The 19353-nt window shown below is 39.1% G+C and overlaps 2 protein-coding genes across 2 annotated transcripts in view; one reads left to right on the top strand and one right to left on the bottom strand.

The window, feature by feature from the left end:
* C20H17orf67 (chromosome 20 C17orf67 homolog) overlaps positions 1–2073 on the bottom strand; it is a 34146-nt gene extending 32073 nt beyond the window's left edge. Inside the window, exon 1 of the mRNA XM_030881638.2 lies at positions 1878–2073. The gene's annotated coding sequence lies outside the window, so the exon portion shown is untranslated. The remainder of the gene's footprint in view (positions 1–1877) is intronic.
* A 261-nt stretch (positions 2074–2334) lies between these two features.
* DGKE (diacylglycerol kinase epsilon) overlaps positions 2335–19353 on the top strand; it is a 17786-nt gene continuing 767 nt past the window's right edge. Inside the window, exons 1-8 of the mRNA XM_060291243.1 lie at positions 2335–3067; positions 10476–10635; positions 12416–12535; positions 14622–14765; positions 15010–15167; positions 15544–15595; positions 16680–16793; positions 17838–17913. Coding sequence (XP_060147226.1) covers positions 2613–3067; positions 10476–10635; positions 12416–12535; positions 14622–14765; positions 15010–15167; positions 15544–15595; positions 16680–16793; positions 17838–17913 — 1279 coding nt within the window. The 5' untranslated portion in view covers positions 2335–2612. The remainder of the gene's footprint in view (positions 3068–10475; positions 10636–12415; positions 12536–14621; positions 14766–15009; positions 15168–15543; positions 15596–16679; positions 16794–17837; positions 17914–19353) is intronic.

Genomic DNA, 19353 nt, shown 5'->3' with positions numbered 1-19353 from the left:
GGGATAGGGAGGGTGGGAGGGAGGGAGACACAAGAGGGAAGAGATATGGGAACATATGTATAACTGATTCACTTTGTTACAAAGCAGAAACTAACACACCATTGTAAAGCAATTATACTCTAATAAAGATGTAAAAAAATATATATATATGCTTCCCCTGTACCCTTGCTCTAAAAGCTACTGAAGGATGTGCTCCACAAAAACTAGAGAATTCACCAAGAAAGGGGAAATCACAGGACCTAGGAAACAGAAGGTGCAAACAGGAGCGCAGTGAAGGGGATCCTGGATGACCTCTGTGTTCTGACATCGGGGGCAGGCGGTCCAGTTGCTTCTAATATTTTAGAAACAACTTAAATAGCCAACAACGGAGTTAAGGTTACATAAACTGTGAACTGTATTCATAGAATGGAATATTATGCAACCATTAAATATAAATTTATAAAAACATGTAAAGGATATTTTGTCATGTTAAATGAAAAATGAGCTAGATAGAGAATATATCTACCATATGATCAAAATTATGTGTACAAAAAGGTTATCCATTGTTTCCATAGAAAATAATGGAAGAAAATAGGCCAAAATGTTCAAACATAGAGTGTCTTTGAGGTGAGAGATGGATGATTCTTTTTCTTCCTTTATATTTTTCTGTATTTCCCAAATGTTCTATAATGGGAATGGGGAGGGGGAATCCTCACTTTTTAAAAGTATATTCTTTTGTTACGTTTCCAAATCTAAACTAATTTAAGGGCTCTGCCTCAACTAGGAGTCATAAAAGACAACGATATTTCCGTACACATGAAGGCTATCAGAGGGGAAGGGAAGCTTTAGAGATCTCATCCAACTGTCCCATGTGGCAGATGAGGAACGTGAGGCCCAGAGAGATGAACAGACAAGCACAGGAAGATACAATTAGATGTGTGAGGGCAGGAATCTGATCCCAGGCCTCATAATGCCATCTAACTGCTCTTCCCATTTCACCACATGCCCTCCCTCAATCTTCACAATCCAGGTTATTAAATGTTTCAGCATTGCCACTCCAAGTGTGGCCTGGGAACCATCAACATTAGACCAGTTATTAGAAATGAAGACTCTCAGTCCTCATCCCTGAAAAAGGAAATAAGAATCTGCTTTTTAACAAGACAGTCCAGGGCACAGTTTCTCAGAGAAGTAACAAAATAAGAGAAATTCTCTCTTTGATGGTTTAGATTGAAGCAACTTCGGTGACGCAGTTAAAACAAAGTGATCTCAGCCCCAACACTGGGTTTGTGACAACAGTCATGTACCTCTGTTTTCCTCGTCTGTAAAATGGGGATGATAAATTTAGCATGGCGCGTGGTAAGTGCAGAGATTGAAGCTGGGGTGCAGTAAGCCATTACAAACAGGGCTAATAAATCCTTCTTGTTAGGCATGTTTCAACAGTCCTGGCACTCTGGGAGAGCTGGGGCTCTTCGCACAGTGCTTGGCACATAGTAAGCCCTCAGCTTTCTGTTTAATAAGTAACTAGCGGGAGCGCAGGTGACAGCTACCAATTTTTTACTTGGATTGTCCTGTTCTATCAGAACATAACACTCTCAAAACTGCCAGTTTTCTCCCTTACAACTTTCAAAACTGCGCCAGCTCCCACCTCCACCAGTGAGGCTGGAAGTCACAGAAAAGGTTAATTTATACTGTGTAAATCATTCATGCTAGAACTCTCGCTCATTACAGACTCAGAAGACTCAACCATCCATCCTCTCTAACGCCCCCACCTAATTGTTACTCCGCCCACTGTTCTCCCTAAGCCACGCCCACGGGGGCCGCCCTTCCCATCCTGCTCCTCCTCCCCCTCCCCAAGACCCTGCCGCCGCAGGCCTCTCGGCCTTCCGGTCGCATATTACACTCAGTCCAGCCGCCGAGCTCTAGCCGCAGGCCCCGCCCTCGCCCGCGGCTCCAGTGGACCCGGGCAGCTCCAGCGGCGTCCGCACGACCCCGCAGGCCTCCTGGTGGCGCGAGGGTGCGAGGAAGGCCCGAAACCTGGCCCCGGGAGCCGCGCCACCGCCCCAGACTAGGTAGGGCCGCAGGGGCGGGTGGGGCCGGGGCACTGGCCCCCGAGGCCTCGCGAGAGGGGCGGGGCCGCGCGGTGGGCGGGGGCGGGCCTGAGGGAGGCCGCGCGGGCCCAGGAGCTGCAGTACGCGTGTGTTTGCTGGGTGTGGGCTAATGGTTACGGGCGCTAGCAGGCTCCGTGCGGCCCACGCGCGCCGTCGCGCCCAAAGAGTGGGCGCCGCACTGGCCTTCCCGTGGGGGCAGCCTGTACATTGTGATTGCGCCTTTCCCGGTGCCGGACGAGGTGAGGAGGCGGTGGCCGGGCCCAAGGAGGAGGGAGGGGACGGAGCGTGACAGCCCTGGGCGCCGCCCCCTCGGCGCCGCAGGTCCGCGGCGCGGCGACCCGGAGGCACTGGGGTCGGGCCGCGGGGAAGACGGCGTGCGTGCCCCTCCTTGGAGAGAGCGGAGCCACCTGGGCCGACGGCGCTTTGGGGATCCCCTGAAAGGCAGGAAGGAGGGCGGGACGGGGACAGCGAGCCCGAGGTGGACCCGCCCGTGTCTCTCCTAGTTAGAAATAGACCTTGGGGAAGATGGAAGGGGAGAAGCGGCCGGCGCCTTACGAGGGCCTCTTTGCGGACGGGCACCTGGTCCTGTGGACGCTGTGCTCGGTGCTGCTGCCCGTGTTCATCACCTTCTGGTGCAGCCTCCAGCGGTCGCGCCGGCAGCTGCACCGCAGGGACATCTTCCGCAAGAGCAAGCATGGGTGGCGCGACACGGACCTGTTCAGCCATCCCACCTACTGCTGCGTGTGCGCGCAGCACATCCTGCAGGGCGCCTTCTGCGACTGCTGCGGGCTGCGCGTGGACGAGGGCTGCCTCAAGAAGGCCGACAAGCGCTTTCACTGCAAGGAGATCATGCTCAAGAATGACAGCAAGGCCCTGGACGCCATGCACCACCACTGGATCCGGGGCAACGTGCCCCTGTGCAGTTACTGTGTGGTTTGCAAGCAGCAATGCGGCAGTCAACCCAAGCTCTGCGATTACAGGTACGGCCTTTGCGGGTACTGATTGCCCCACAATGCTTGGAGGGAGTCAGGATTTCAAAGAGTGGGCGTAGCAGCCTGCTTTGATCTCCACAAATGGCCTCAACTGCCCACTTAGAGGACACAAGCTAATAAATAGCCCTGGTATTATATACAGTGAGGCAGCTTTGCAATAGTCATTTGCCTCGTTGATTCATCTAGCTTACACTCCTTAGCCAACTTGCCCTTTTGGGTAATAAAACTTGGCTCTTAACTTTCATCCAGAGGTCTCTAAGTGCCACATACTTTATGGCCACTGTATGTTATATTTTAGCTTTTGTTTCTATTGTTTAGCTCCATTTTGCATGAGAAAAAATGAAGTATGAACAAATTAACTTTTCCCTAGAGTCTCAAAACTGATTCATCCTGGATGTTGTGTTATGAATGTACAATGAAAACAAGTGTCATTCCAGAGGAGCACTTTAAGTATCTTTTCTAATCTATATTCGGTGCTATAGTGAAATACACTCCAAAAGAACACTCCTTTTGCCAGATGGTCTTTCAGACCTGTAGCATCTTAGACAAGCGACTTTGATTAATCCAAGAATATTTTAATCGCTTTTAAATACACACTGGACAACACATTTGTGTTCTTAAATGTTGTCTGAAAATAGGTGAAGATGTCCTTTCCTCATGTTAGAGGTTGGTAATAAAAGGGGATGCTGCTTTGCAGATTATCTGTTCTAACTCACTTTACATTTGAGAGAATTTGATAGTTCAGAGAAATTTACTCAGTGGTAAAGTAGAACTGGCATCCTGGATTTCTAACCCCCAGTACAGGGTTAGGAATACTAACCCCTAGCCTCTTCTCTGCCTTAAGCCTGGACATCTTCATTGTGATGGGTTTTGTTTCTGACAAGTTGAAAAGTCCCTAAACATATTTAAGAACAGAAATAGAAAGCTGGCATGAGATAGCAAGTTACTTTTTTGATTATATTTTGTTTATTTAAAAATCCTTTTTTTAATTAGCATGAGCATTGTTATATCAACAATTATTTTTAAATCTTATTTTAAATAATTTTATACTTAAGATTTAGACTTTAAAAGTTACCAAAATATATACTTTAAACAACTACAGAGATTTATAACCATTTTTACTTGATATCTTTCAAATTTAGATGTCTTTTTGGCATCAGTGAGAGCTAGGTTACTAGTGTCTTTTTAAAAATTTCATAATTGTCTCCCTAGTTAAGCTTCAGTCTTGGAGAATTGGGATTAGTTGGAAAGAAGGCATGAATTGAATATTGTTTTATTTCCTTCCCTTCCTTGTGTCTGTGCAGAATTAGATTAAAATGGCTTCTATAAATATCTTAACTGCATTTCATATACTCCTTAACAAATAATCATAATGCTCTGATTCTCCAACCAAATGATCTTTCTAGAAATGCATATCTGATTGGGGTTTCTGCTCTGTTTAAAACCCTTCAATTACCCCCATCACTTAAAGTGATGGTCTTTCAGTGTTAACTCCAAGTGCTTAACGTGGTATACAAGGTCCTCGTGCTCTCTGGACCCTGCCTGCCTGTCTAGTCTTATCTACCACCATCTGCATTAAACTTTATGCACCAGCAACATCAGGCTGGTGTGGTTTCCTTTAAATACTCTTTTCATACTACCCTTTTTTTTCTCAAGGCTTAAGTATCCTCCTCCTGGCTAGCTTCTAGGCATCCTTCAAAGATTTTTTTTTTTTTAATTTATTTGGCTGCGCTGTGTCTTAGTTGCAGCATGCGGGAACTTTTAGTTGCGGCATGCAGGATCTAGTTCCCTGACCAGGGGTCGAACCCTGGCCCCTTGCATTGGGAGTGCAGAGTCTTAACCACTGGACCACCAGGGAAGTCCCTCTAGGCATGCTAATGACTCATCTTGTGCCCTTTACTCCAGGAACACTTCCCTAATCTACTCACCCCTGCCCCCAATTTTTCCTTCTTAATGATGACATCATATCCTATATCTCAGTAGTTCTCAAAGTAAGGTCCCCAGACCAGCAGCATCAGTATCACTTGGAAACTTGTTACAAATGCAAATTCTAACACAGATTTAGATTTAGCACACAAAATTAAATAAAATATTTGTATTTAATACAAAATAAAATGTTTACAATATTTGAGACATACTTAGACCAAAAATTGATTGTTGTTTATCTGTAATTAACATTTAACTGAGCATCTTCCATTTTTCCTGGCAGTGTTAGCCCCAGCCCAGACACACTGAATCAGAAACTTGGGCTGGCAACCAACAATCTTCGCCTAACAGGCCCTGCAGATAATTCTAAAGTTTAAGAACCACTGCTATATTTATGTACTTCTTAAACATGAGCCTCTGTCCTTAATTTTGTGTTCCCTCCTTTGAGCACAGTGAACATGGCAGTGATAGGTCTCCGTTTCTGCCTTAGCTTGTTCTTACTGGTTACTGAGCAGTCAGTTCCCAGCATGCTGGAACTCCTCACCCATGGTAAAAATGGTTCCTTTATAATTTAGGAAGTGTTTATCATTCCCAGGAGAAGAGATCACAGTGTCCTGAAGTAGTATGTATTTTATAATATTCTGATTTATTTTAGCAGATAATTTTATGCAGGATTACAGTCTGCTGTGACCTTCTGTAAGAATGAGGTATTTTGGAAAAAGAAACAGAATAAATATTTACAACCTTTAAACACAGACCAGACTGTCCCTCTCTGGATTTTATCCAGCCCTGGGGAGGGCTCCTTCTGTGCCTGCGTCACATTCTTGGGAAGTCTAAGATTTCAAGTGAACTGTGAAGACTGTTCAACAAGGTAGCATCTTGAAGGGCCATGTGACAGGTGGTAACTGATTTTAAAGGCTACAGAATAAGTGACAAAGGACTTTTAATTTATACTCACTGTCATTATTCAGTTTTCACATATTAAGCATATATTTTGTGCCAGGCACTGTGCTGGATCCTATTTTCCCTGTAGGCGTCTTTCTTTTCTGTGTTTTCCTGCCTCTGCCCCAACCACGGCAGAGTATGTCTGCACCTAGTATCATCTTATCACTGCTCCCCACACTTCTTTTGTTTCTTCTAACCTCTATTCTGACTAAAATAGGAAATCAGGTTCTATTTTTAAGTATTCATTATGTTTATTGAGTAAACCTTTGTTCCTTATAGTGTTCTGTCTCTCATTAAGAAAACTTTTTGGTTTATATTGTATTTTTATTTATAAAAACCTTTATAAAACACTTTTTTATTTATTAAAAAACCTTTTATTTATAAGGCCTTTTCTTCATTACACCCCCCTCCACACACACACACACACACACACACACACACACACACACACACAGTGATTAATAAAACAGGCTTCTGACTCTTGGAAGGTAATTACATTGGCAGCTTTACTCTAGGCTTTGATCTTAAACTTTATGATGCTGGATTCTAATGTTTATTCATTTCATTAATTATCTGAAACAATGAAAGGATACCAAGTTATCTTCTGGAGCAGAGGTGAGCATACTTTTTCTATAAAGAGCCAAACTAAGTATTTCAGGCTTTGCAGACCATATGGTCTGTTATAATTACTTCACTCTACCGTCCATCATAGTACAAAACTAGCAACAGACAGCACATAAATGAATGGCGTAGCTATATTCCAATAAAACTTATTCACAGAATTAGGAGGCAGATGTATTTGTAGTTTGCCAACCCCATTCTAGTGTGAATTTCATAGATGACCATCTCAGCTTCACATATAATTCTGTTGCCTCTTCCAGCATGCTAAAGAAGAGAGCTATTGTGAACAGGTAACTTTAGAGAAGACTTTTTTTTTTTAATAAAACAGTCATACCCCTGCACAAGAATGGCACATAGGGTAATGTTCTGTGTCTTCATAAGGGTAAGTTACATAATTATGTTTACTTGTCAAAACTCAGCAGATGTACATATTTGTACATTTCATCGTATATAAATTTTACATTGAAAGAAAAAAACCTATAAACAAATACTGAACTCAAGGTAATGATATGCCTGCTTGCTGAGGTGTTTAAGAGATATTCTAATGTCTGCGATTTATGTTTAATGCACCAAAAATAAGATAGATTAATGGATAGATAGAAATGAAACAAAGCAATTACAGTTAATATATTAATGTTGGAATATAGGTGGTGGGCTTACCTGCGTTCCTGTAAAAAAAATTTTTTTAATGCAAAAACACTTAAAAAAGCAAGGAACTAATAAGAACCTACTGTATAGCACAGGGAACTCCACTCAGTACTACTCTGTAATGGCCTATATGGGAAAAGAATCTAAAAAAGAGTGGATATATGTATAACTGATTCACTTTGCTGTACACCTGAAACTAACACAACATTGGAAATCAACTATACTCCAATAAAAATTAAATTGTGTGTGTGTGTGTGTATAAAAGCAAGGAGACTATCATTGTGTTTTGGAAATACTTGCTGAAGTATTGAAAGGTCAAATCTCATAATGTCCATAATTTACTTTCAAATGATTTAGCAAAATATGAGTTTATTTTGAAAGAGAGAAAGAAAATGTGGGAGAAAATGTTACTTAAGAATCAGAGTTAAGGGTTGGTTTAAGGGTATTCATTTTGCTATTCTTTTGACTTCTGTGTAGGTTTAAAATTTTTCAAAATAAAAAGTTGGGGAAAGAATAAAGATCATAAACAATCACTCAAAGACATGACTGCTAAAACTAAGTATCAAGACATTATCAGTAATGTCTTATTTTCCCATCAGGTTTGAAATCTAGGTCAGATAAAATACCAATTACAAAATATATATGGAGAACAGGTCTCAATTTTGATTGTGGTATTTCTCAGGAAAAATATAAAGCTGAATAAGGAGTAAGTATTTTGGCTTTACCTTTACAGAGCAAAGGCTGATAATAGCCATCACCTTGGTTAAGAGTCTTTTCTGAAATTTATGAGAACTTATTAAATGATAAAGGTGTCACAAATTAGTGGGATAGAAAAGATTACTTTATAAATCATGCTAGGACATGTGCTCTTTGAGGAAATAAAAGTTGACTCTTCATATCACACTCTATACCAAAATAAACTCCAGATGGATTGAAGCAGGAGTTCTTAGTTCATAGATAGATAAGGTTCCAGGAAGCCTGACACTTTCATGAGATTCTCAGTGGAATCTGTAGCCCCAGAAGGTTAAGAAGCACTGAATTAAAGGCATAAATATGAAAACAAGTGTGAGGGGGGAATAGCTATAGGCAAATATCTAATTTGGAAAGGTAAAGGACTTCAGAGCATGAAAGCATTTAAATAAACCACAAAGGGAAGTACAGATCTGTCTAGCAAAAAATAAAGTACATTAAAAGGTAAATTTAAGAGAAAACTGAAATGTTTGCAATAACTATGACAGAACAGAAGTTGATATCCTATATAAATTAAAAGTACATGCAGTTATTAAAACCTAGTAAAAGATGAATATAGACCATGAATCAATTCACAAAAAATTATGATATATCCATGTGATATGATATTAATATTCTTAACAAACCGTGTTTTTTAAAAAATACTTAATGGCATAGGACAGAATTCATGATACAATTTCCAAAGAAAAGTACTGTCCAGATATATATGTAAAAATACATCATATCCCTAACCTGAAAAATAAACATATAGGGACTGTAAAACTGAGAATAAATACATCAGAAAGTTAAGAGTAACTATCTCTGGATGACTTTTATGTCTTTCTGTATTTTCTAAATTCTAAAGCATAAGCCAATATCATCTAAAATACAGTTTTAAAAATTTATACAAGTAGTTCGTGAATACATACTGGTGTTTAGAAACTCAAGCAATACCAAAGAACATAGAGTAAAAAGAGAATGTTCTTCTCATCCCTCGGTCCCATTTTTCTTCCCAGAGGAAACCATTGTGAAATAATTCAGTGGGTTTCCTTTCAGGTTATTTTCAGTAATAATATACTAGTTTAAAGTTAACGGTAGAGCAGTAGGTGGAGGTGGTATACTTTGGCTGCATTAGCAGTCTGTCGCCGTTTCTCAAGCTTAGGTTGAAAGCAAGTGTTAACAGGGTTATCATGCAAGTTAATGTACAGTTTTCCCTTTAACAGATCCTGCAGATAATTGTAATTTGGGCAGTAAATAGGATTCTTGAGTTAATAGCAATAATTACTTGATAAAACTGAACATCCAGCTGAAAAAAAACTTTAGAAGTCCAAGAGAGTTGACCTTGGGGTGAAAGAGTTTTTATCCGCTTTTTAATTTATTTATTTAATTATAACCATTGTTTTCTGTTGACCTGTTTTTGTCTGTACAGTCAGATTTGCCTTATCTGTGAGTGGATTAAATACTTAGTAGATTAATAATAGAAACCCAGGACCTTTGCCAGCACTATTCTCTGCTTGTTTCATGCATGCATTCAAATGTAGAGGCAAATTAGAACATAAATATCTGTCTGTACTTCAGATGCAAACATATAGATTAGTTTCATATTAACGGCCAATAAGAAGTTGACTATTTTACTATATTTGCTAAAGTGTTCACAGATGGTTATAAGTCAGGCGGTTTTCACACTGGACCCTGAGGAACTCTTTTAAGGACCCAGGCCAATGGGGCATTTAAGCTGAAGGCCTTTAGGCCTCACGAACCTATTCCAGCCAAAGCACAAATCGATAGTACACAAAACCATTGTTCTAGACCAGCTTTGTTTATGTGGATTATATCTACTAATATTTACCACGTTGTAAATTAAAACTGAGAAATTGTTTAAATATTCATTTTAAAAATAACAATAATGGTAACAAAATATTTTTGTGAAAATTTAGTGAGAAGATTGGCATCGTTTTACTTTTTTAGTACATTTCTTTGGTGTGGAAGTCAGCTAGCGCCTCCTATCTACTTCTGCATTCAGTCTGTTGATTTAGCACATATCATATAGCTTCCGGAAAACTCCACCGTATATTTTGGATAGAATGAAGGTGAAATAACATATTATTATTCAAATGATTTTAACTTCAGAGACACCCTGAAAGGATCTTCCCCAGACCGCACTTTAAGAACCACTGTTAGATTAAACTGTCAAGTATGCTCAAAGTTTATTGTTCTAGGGACTTCCCTGGTGGTCCAGTGGTTATGACTCTGCACTTCTACTGCAGGGGGCACGGTTTTGATCCCTGGTCAGGGAACTAAGATCCTACATGCCGCATGCCCCCCCCCAAAAAAAAGGGCATTAAAAAAAAAGTTTATTGCTCTATTTTCACTGTGCAGATACAATTATAAATTTTTTATTTGCCAGATTTTTTCATTGGTGATGAAATTACTATTTCAGTTTTTTTTTGACAAAAATGATTGGTTTGCAGATGAGTAAGATTGTGGTTTAAAGTTAATTATTGTCTTTGTTTTTTCCTTCCCTCAGGTGCATTTGGTGTCAGAAAACAGTACATGATGAGTGTATGAAAAATAGCTTAAAGAATGAACAGTGTGATTTTGGAGAATTCAAAAACCTCATCATTCCACCAAGTTATTTAACCTCCATTAATCAGATGCGTAAAGACAAAAAAACAGATAATGCAATGGTAATCAGAGTTTACTTTTCCTTATGTAACTGATTTCCAAAAAGTTATTTAAGTCAGTGTATGAAACACAACTGTATGTGTGAGAAGAATCATTATGGTAAGCCATAATGCCCTACCCACTTGCTAAAGATGTGCCACAAATTTCGGCACTTGAGTTCTTTCAGGTCTGAAGGGAAGTTGGAATATGTTATATTAGTGGATCCTAAATCACTGAGTCCAAATCACTTGAGGAGCTTTTTAAAAATACAGACTTCTGAGCCCACCTCCATCACCATGTTTGATTTAGCAGATCTAGGGTAAGTCCCAGGAATCTGTATTTTGTTTAAGTCCTCAGATGATTCTGATGAACAGTCGGATTTGGGATTCATGATTATTGTCAGTGAAAAGAAAACAGATTTTCCTCACACGTTGTTCTAAAAGAATTTTTTCGTTTGGAACCTCACGTAGGGGCCTGGAGATAAGTTTATGTTGCACGTTAGATGCTCCCACAGATAATGGTGATCATTAAAGCTGTTGACAATACTTGGCGGTATGTATGTGTATGAAAATTGGTACAAACATCTTTCAGTCTTCATGTAGTTCTGAAGGAAAAACTGTAAAATCTGCATTTATTTCCTGCTTGAATGTCCCAGAGTAGTTAAACTATTTCATTCTAAAACTAAATTGTGTTTTTTCCAAGTTCGGAGTTTATATCTTAAATGTCATCTTTGTCAATATTCCTGCAAAAGAAAGAGGGATGTTAAAATTTAAAACATGTTTAATGTTGTTGTGATACTTTTTTTTAAATGGACAACGCTTATGTATCTGAATTCAATCTGAGATCACAGGGGATGAGAATCACTAAGTAGAACCGTGGAACATCTTCATTAATGTTATATCCACAAGGAGAAGGGGAGGGGAAAGAAGTGGTTAGATTAGAGAAACATTAATTTCATTTGACTTTGGGCTTTGTACAGTTCTGGATTCTTGAATCTATTTCTGAATATCCCATTAAAAATTAAAAAAAAGCTTGAAAATTAGAATTCATCCAGAAAAGGACAGTCAGGGTTAAGAGAGCAGAGAAGATCAATGTCCATTCTATGAAGGGTTGAAACGTGTTGCCTGGGAGACAAGACTAATAAACAATATAATGCTTAAGGTGTTTGAACACAACAGTTATATGGAAGAACAAATGAAATTATTCCTTGCCTCAGGAATCAAAAGTAGAACAATGGCGCTTCCCTGGTGGCGCAGTGGTTGAGAGTCCCCCTGCTGATACGGGGGACACGGGTTCGTGCCCCGGTCCAGGAGGATCCCACATGCCGCGGAGCAGCTGGGCCCGTGAGCCATGGCCGCTGAGCCTGCGCGTCCGGAGCCTGTGCTCCGCAACGGGAGAGGCCACAACAGTGAGAGGCCCACGTACCGCAAAAAAAAAATAAAAGAACAATTGAAGTTATTGAAAGACAGATTTTTAACTCAATTTAAGTCAGAACTTTCTAATAATTTGATTTAATAGTGGAATGGGCCGCCTTGTTAGTGAATTCCTTCTTACATGAGTATCCAAGTATATACTGGATGACTTATCTAGAATAATGTAGAAGAGAATTACATATTAAGCAGAAATTAGTTCATTTCTAAGGAACTTTACCATTCTTAGAATTCTTTGATTTTTATATTGTATCGATTGGGATAGTTGTTCTCTCAGCAGACTTACAGCACTGTTGTTATTAAGAAATGAAAACACTTATTGCTCGCCATCTTTGAGATATTAAGGTCTTTTCACTCACATTAATTTTTTTAGCTAGCATCTAAGCTTGGAAAGCAGTGGACTCCATTAATAATCCTGGCCAACTCTCGTAGTGGAACTAATATGGGAGAAGGACTGCTGGGAGAATTCAGGATCCTCCTCAATCCCGTACAGGTAACCAAAGAGAAAACCTTCCTTTCTGTATTAATCTTTTCATTTTTAGTTTTACGTTTCCCGTAAATTGTAATGGCTGTTAATGCTTGAAACCAGTAATCATCTGATTGTAGGGAAGAATAATAATTATGGAAGTATTGAGCCATTCACATATGTGGAGAAAGAGGGGTTCTCATGGTGGGGATGTAAAATGCTGCAGCAACTTTAGAAAACACTTGGACAATTTCTTAAAAAGTCAAACAGGGACTTCCCTGGTGGTCCAGTGGCTAAGGCTCCATGCTCCCAGTGTAGGTGGCCCAGGTTCGATCCCTGGTCAGGGAACTAGATCCCACATGCCACAGCTGAAAGATCCCACACACCGCAACTAAAGATCCAACAACGCCGCAATGAAGATCCTGCATGTGGCAACGAAGATCCTGCGTGCCACAGCTAAGACCCAGCGCAGCCAAATAAATAAATAGATATTTTTTTAAAACAAGAAAGTCAAACATAAATTTACCGTACCCCCTAGAACTTCTAGGAATCTACCCAAGGGAAACAAAAACATATATCCCACAAACACTTTTATGCAAATGTTCATAGCACCATAATTCATAATAGCCAGAAAGTGAAAATACCCCACTGTCCATCAGTCAGTGGCTGGATAAAACAAAATGTGATATACCCATATGAACGGAATATTCAGTGATAAAAAGGAACTACTGATACATACATGCATACTACAATAAATGAACCTCAAAAACATGCTGAGTGAAAGAAGCCCAATGCAGGGGACCCATATTGTATGATTCCATTTATATGACACGTTCAGAAAGGGTAAATCTATAGAAACAGAGAGTAAAACAGTGATTGCTGGAAATTGGGAGTAATTGCACACCAACATTTTTAAATGTAAGAATAAAAGACTCAGACCATTAAGATTGAGCTGACATGCTAGCGGCTTCTATTTTGAAAACCTAAACAACTCATTGTGCAACAATCATAAATGCAGTAACTTTTCTTTCTAATTTGTAATTTTCCCTTTCAACATTACACAACTTAAGGAAATATAAAAATAATTTTAAAAGGAAAGAGAAAGGGGAGTTCCCTGGCTGTCCATTGGTTAGGACTCGGCACTTTCACTGCCGTGGCCTGGGGTTCAATCCCTGTTCAGGGAACTAAGATCCTGCAGTCACGTGGCGCAGCCAAAATAAATAAATGAATAAAATTTTAAAATAAAAGGAAGGAAAATCACCTGCATTATCTCCACACAAATACATCAGTTGTTTTCAGTTGTCCATGTTCTTTCCATGAATTGTCTGTGCATTTACATATTAGCATTTTGTAACAATAATCTAGGTAGAAGTTTACATTCTGTTTTCTTTACCTAAAAGTATATTTTTCTGTGTTGCAACATAGTCCTCATAATTATGTATGAAATGACTAAGAAAATAATCAAATGGATATATCTATATCCAGTCTCCTGCTGTTGGAGGTCAAGTTTCTCTCTAAGGTTGTGCCATTATAAATAATGCCACACTAAATATCTTTACACACAGGACATTTTTGTCTTTTGAAATATTTTCCTAGATCATTTACAGAATTATAGGTATCAAGGATCCTTTCACCTTTATGTCATTTTATGCATATTGCAGAATTGTTTTCCAGAAATCGGTACTAACTTGCACTAGTAATGGAGTTTTTGAATCCAGTATAAAATATGAAGCACTAGTTAAAGGTGAACTTAGCACAGCCTGGTTTTACGTGAACAGCAAAGAGGCAGTATTGTATAGTGCATAAACTACAGGATTGAATTTGTATGTCGGTACCTAATTATCAGAGGAAGCGTAGGCAAGTTATTTAACCTTCCTGTGCCTCCATTTCCTGGACAGTAGAATGAGGTTTACTCGTGCTTTGTAGGGTCAGCATTGGGATGATCCACAGTGAATATAGTCTGGCATAGTGCCTGGCTTATTGTTAAAGATAAACGCATTGTAGCCAGTATTGTTATTTATGCATATCTATGTACTCATCTAGAAGGAAATTATCCTCACAGATGGATGACAGTGTTGGATAAAATAATTTTTTCCTTTTCTTTCACGTCTAGGTTTTTGATGTTACTAAAACTCCCCCTGTCAAAGCCCTGCAACTTTGTACCCTTCTTCCCTATTACTCAGCTCGAGTCCTTGTTTGTGGAGGGGATGGGACTGTGGGCTGGGTCCTGGATGCAGTTGATGAAATGAAGATTAAGGTATCCATCTTTAAGACCTACTTGCCTTTCACAGAAGCACTTCTAAGATAACTATACAGTATTTGTGCTTATATGTTTTATTATGCAGATGAATATTAGAAGACATTGCCGATTTTAAATATTGTGATTGAGCAGTTATTATTATATTTGTATCTTTATTGCTTTGGCTTTAAATTTTACCAAATACTATTACCCTACAAATAGTCTGAAGAGAAAAATCAAAAATATATCTTCTATATTGTAGGGACAAGAGAAATACATTCCACAAGTTGCAGTCTTGCCTCTGGGAACAGGCAACGATCTGTCTAATACCTTGGGTTGGGGTACAGGCTATGCGGGAGAAATCCCAGTTGCACAAGTCTTAAGAAACGTGATGGAAGCAGATGGAGTTAAACTAGATAGGTAAGTTATACTTCCCCCCAAAAGTAGATTTCTTGAGCTTTGGGAATATTGTTTGCATTATAAATGAAAACTTGTATAGTTATAAAGTTAAATGTAATTTAAAGGTAAAAAACTATGTTAGTTGTACTTATACATGGATACTGGTGTTTTATTTTGTTGCTGTATATTTTGTTGTTATGTAAGGACTGAAGTCATAAATTAGGCTGAGTACTCATTTCAAAACTTACATACTCACTTAAATGTGCTTATTTCTCCAAATGCTATTTTAATAGAACCACCTCGTCTACCAGGTGTCCAGAGTTGATTGGTAATAATTATAGTTAATTGGCAGTTAATTTGGTAATAATTACTGGTTCTTTTTTAACTTCTGTTTTAGATGGAAAGTTCAAGTAACAAATAAAGGATACTACAACTTAAGAAAACTCAAGGTACGTTTTTAGGGCTGCAGTTTCGAGTGGTCTCAACAAGCATGATGGAGTGCTTCCATTGTGGTGCTGTGGTGGGACACAGCGACAGGTCCTTATCTCTAGGGAGCTGGTTATGAAATAGGCTGGGGGTGTGCGGGTTCCACCCTGGTAGATCAGGCTGGAAATATTTCAGGGGAAGTGACCTGGCAGTTGGTCCTTAAAATTTAAATACAATTTAGATCAACAGAGAAAGGCACAAAAGGCTTCCCAGGTAGAGGAAATAGAGACGAGAGGGTGCACATCATGGTTAGTAAATAGCAATACAGAGATAGCAGATCTGTATTTTTAAAAAGATACTCTGGAGATAGTGTGAAAATAGATTAGAAACCTGCACTATGGCCCAAAAAAAGGGAATCTTCGGATGAGGACAATTCAGAGACGTTTTAGAGGCGGAATTGATCAAGACTCGGCGGCTGATTGGTATCAGGGGAAGCGAGAAAAAACGTTACTGCCAGATTTCTAGTTTTTATGACGGGATGTATAGCAGTGACATTAACCAGGATAAGAAAAATAGAGTTTCAGGTTTGAATAGGAAGAAAACGCGTTAAGATTTTGGGCATGTCACCCTTGAGTCTGTGGCCCACTGAACAAGAAGTCAGAAATGCAAGCTTATTGCTCAGGAAGAAGATTAAGTGCAGCTAGGTTGAGGGGATCCAGGCTGGATGGGGAAGTAAGATAAGTTAAGCGGGGACCAATAGCCTGATTGAGACTGAAAAAGCTGAGAGCCTGAGAGTTGCAATGGAAGTAAAAAGCAAATGTAATGGGAACACAGGAGTGGAAAGCCTGGGTGCAAAGTAGAGCCATTTAGATGTAGCATATTAACCAGAAATGGAAAGTGAAATTTATATCTTATAGGATCAACCTTTGAACTGAAGCTTTATCTCTGGAAACTTCACTGGATAGCATAAAATAACTCTACGCAAAAAGTGAATGCAGAAAGTACTTAATTTTCATAAAGAACACAGACTAAGATTTACATATTTATTATATAACACAGGCTTGGATGGAAGCATAATCTGTTGCTTATTTTTACCCTTTTCCACAGGAATTCACAATGAACAACTATTTTTCTGTTGGACCTGATGCTCTTATGGCCCTCAATTTTCACGCTCATCGTGAGAAGGCACCATCTCTGTTTTCTAGCAGAATTCTTAATAAGGTGTGTTGGATAAAATAACCTTTCCTGCTTATCACCTAAGGTACAGTAAAAATCAATAGTTCAATTATATCTAGCACTCTTTCAACTAGATTGAGATAGAACTAACTTATGGAAACATTTACCTGTTCTGTTTTATGTAAGACTGTCAAATTAGATCCTTAAATGTATTAAAGTATTTCATAACCACGACCAAATTTTTTTAACTCAGAGTTGGGATGTTTTACAGCATATTTCACTTAGATGGCAACTAAATGGAATATATGAGAGCTTATCTTACTTAAATGGCAAGTAGAATTGGAAATAAATTTAGGCAGGATAAATTTTTGGTGAAGTCATTAATGGAAAACTAGATTCCGTTGGCCTGAAAAGACTCTAAAAGGTAGATGAGGTAAGAAAAGGAGCCATTTGTTTACTGCACTTTTAACTGGGATCATCTCTGGTTTATAGTACAATTGATTCCTTTGGTGGAAGTTTTGTCTTGGAATCTTTTTAATGACTTTTGGTGATTGAGCAATAGGATGCAAAAAATAGATACAAAACAGTTTTGTTCCTGGTTCTGTTTTACAAATATTTCAAATTTACAAATAGCTCTCTTTTATTAATACAGTTACTAAGGCAATAAGAATTGCTGTTCATACAGTTGCTAATTAACATCTCAGTGCTTCCATCAACCTTTCTGTATTCAAAAGTGATTATAAAATGTTTGCTAGACTTACCTGTGTTACTTTCATTAAGTAATCTGAAGTACTAGAAAAAGGTGGAATTTTCTAATTTTAACACAGTATTTCTTTATAAGGTGTACCTTTTTGGATAAACTGGGAGAAAACAGCATTTAAGCACAAACCACCCCATCCTACATTCCCCTGAAAAAATGGGCTAATTAAACTCAGAAGTAATGGTGCCCCTTCTTCCATCTGTATCTAGTCCACTCTCTGGATACATGACTCAACCATCACATCAGGGAGCTTTGGTTCAGTGTCTTTTTCTTGCTTACAGGGCTTCTTAGATTGCTTTAATATCATATTTTCTGTCCATTTCTCATAGGCTGTTTACTTATTTTATGGAACCAAAGATTGTTTAGTGCAAGAATGTAAAGATTTGAATAAAAAAGTTGAGGTAAGCTTTTTTTTTTTTACATCTTTATTGGAGTATAATTGCTTTACAATGGTGTGTTAGTTTCAGCTTTATAACAAAGTAAATCAGTTATACATGTACATATGTTCCCATATCTTCCCTCTTGCATCTCCCTCCCTCCCACCCTCCCTATCCCACCCCTCCAGGCGGCCACAAAGCACCGAGCTGATCTCCCTGTGCTATGCGGCTGCTTCCCACTAGCTATCTAACTTATGTTTGGTAGTGTATATATGTAAGCTTTTAAACTTTTAGGTGGTCTCTGGATTATGAACTTCTTTTTAACGAAAACGCTGAACTTTCTATTAACATATTTTGCTAACACAGGGAGTATTTATTGTGTACCAGACACTCTACTAAGTGCTTTATACACATTTTCCCACTGAATTCTCACTACAACCTGTAAGACAGGTACTATTATAGTCCCATCTCGCAGAAAACTATTTGAAATTAAATAACTTGCCCACATTCACAAAGTGCCCAAGGATATAGGTAACCAGGATTTGAACCCGGGATTATGTAACTCCAGAGTCTGTTACATAGACAGACTCTGAACGGCGTCCATGTGAGTTCTCTGACACAGTGCCTAACTCATCATGTACTCAGAGGAAGTTTAAGCCCAAAGTTTAACTCCTATTATGGTTGTGATGTGTCTCTCTTACATACTAAAGCAAAATAGAAATGTATGAGCAATAAAGATAGGATATTCATGATTGCTTATTGCTACAGCACCCCTGACATCACGATATGGCAAAGTTTTATATGTATTTCTTGCTTGCTTCAGAAAAGAATCTGTAATGGTTAATAGCAATGGCAAAGACATTAATACAGAGAAACCTAGAACTACTAAAAAAGGGGGACTTCCTCCACAGTCCAGTGGTTAAGACTCCACACTTCCACTGCAGTGGGCGTGGGTTTGATCCCTGGTTGGGGAACCAAGAGCTCACATACCATAGCTCAGCCAAAAAAAAAAAAAAGTAAGAAGGGAAGAGCCAAACAATAAACAACTTAGGGAAAGAGTGAGAAAAGAGCCAAGAGGGAGGAGCCTGACTGTACACTCACCAAGGAAAGCTGCTGCGGTGAGGTAGACGCTGAGCTCACGGCACAGGAGGAATGGCGAGGGTTGCCGTAAAAAATGTTGCCTTCTGCTTTATCATATTTCCTTTTTCCTGGGCTTTGATAGCAGGGGTAGAGTGAAGCATACAAGGTAGCACTTTTTTTTTTTTTTGGTCTAATAGTTTATTTATACAAAAATTATTTGTGAAACCACCTACAAAATGCCAGGCACTGTTCTAGGTACTAGCTGTACAGTGATAAATCCCTCGGTCTCACTAAGTTTACAGTCTGGAGAGAAGAAAGACATTTAAATCATATTGCAATATGGCATGAGAAGTGATCTGATAAGGAAAATATGCGGTCTTAGAGGAAT

The sequence above is a fragment of the Globicephala melas genome, chromosome 20 (assembly GCF_963455315.2).
Source record: "Globicephala melas chromosome 20, mGloMel1.2, whole genome shotgun sequence".
Taxonomy (NCBI): domain Eukaryota; kingdom Metazoa; phylum Chordata; class Mammalia; order Artiodactyla; family Delphinidae; genus Globicephala; species Globicephala melas.
The sequence above is the reverse complement of the archived record's forward strand: the minus strand, read 5'-3'. Positions and strand labels throughout refer to the sequence as shown.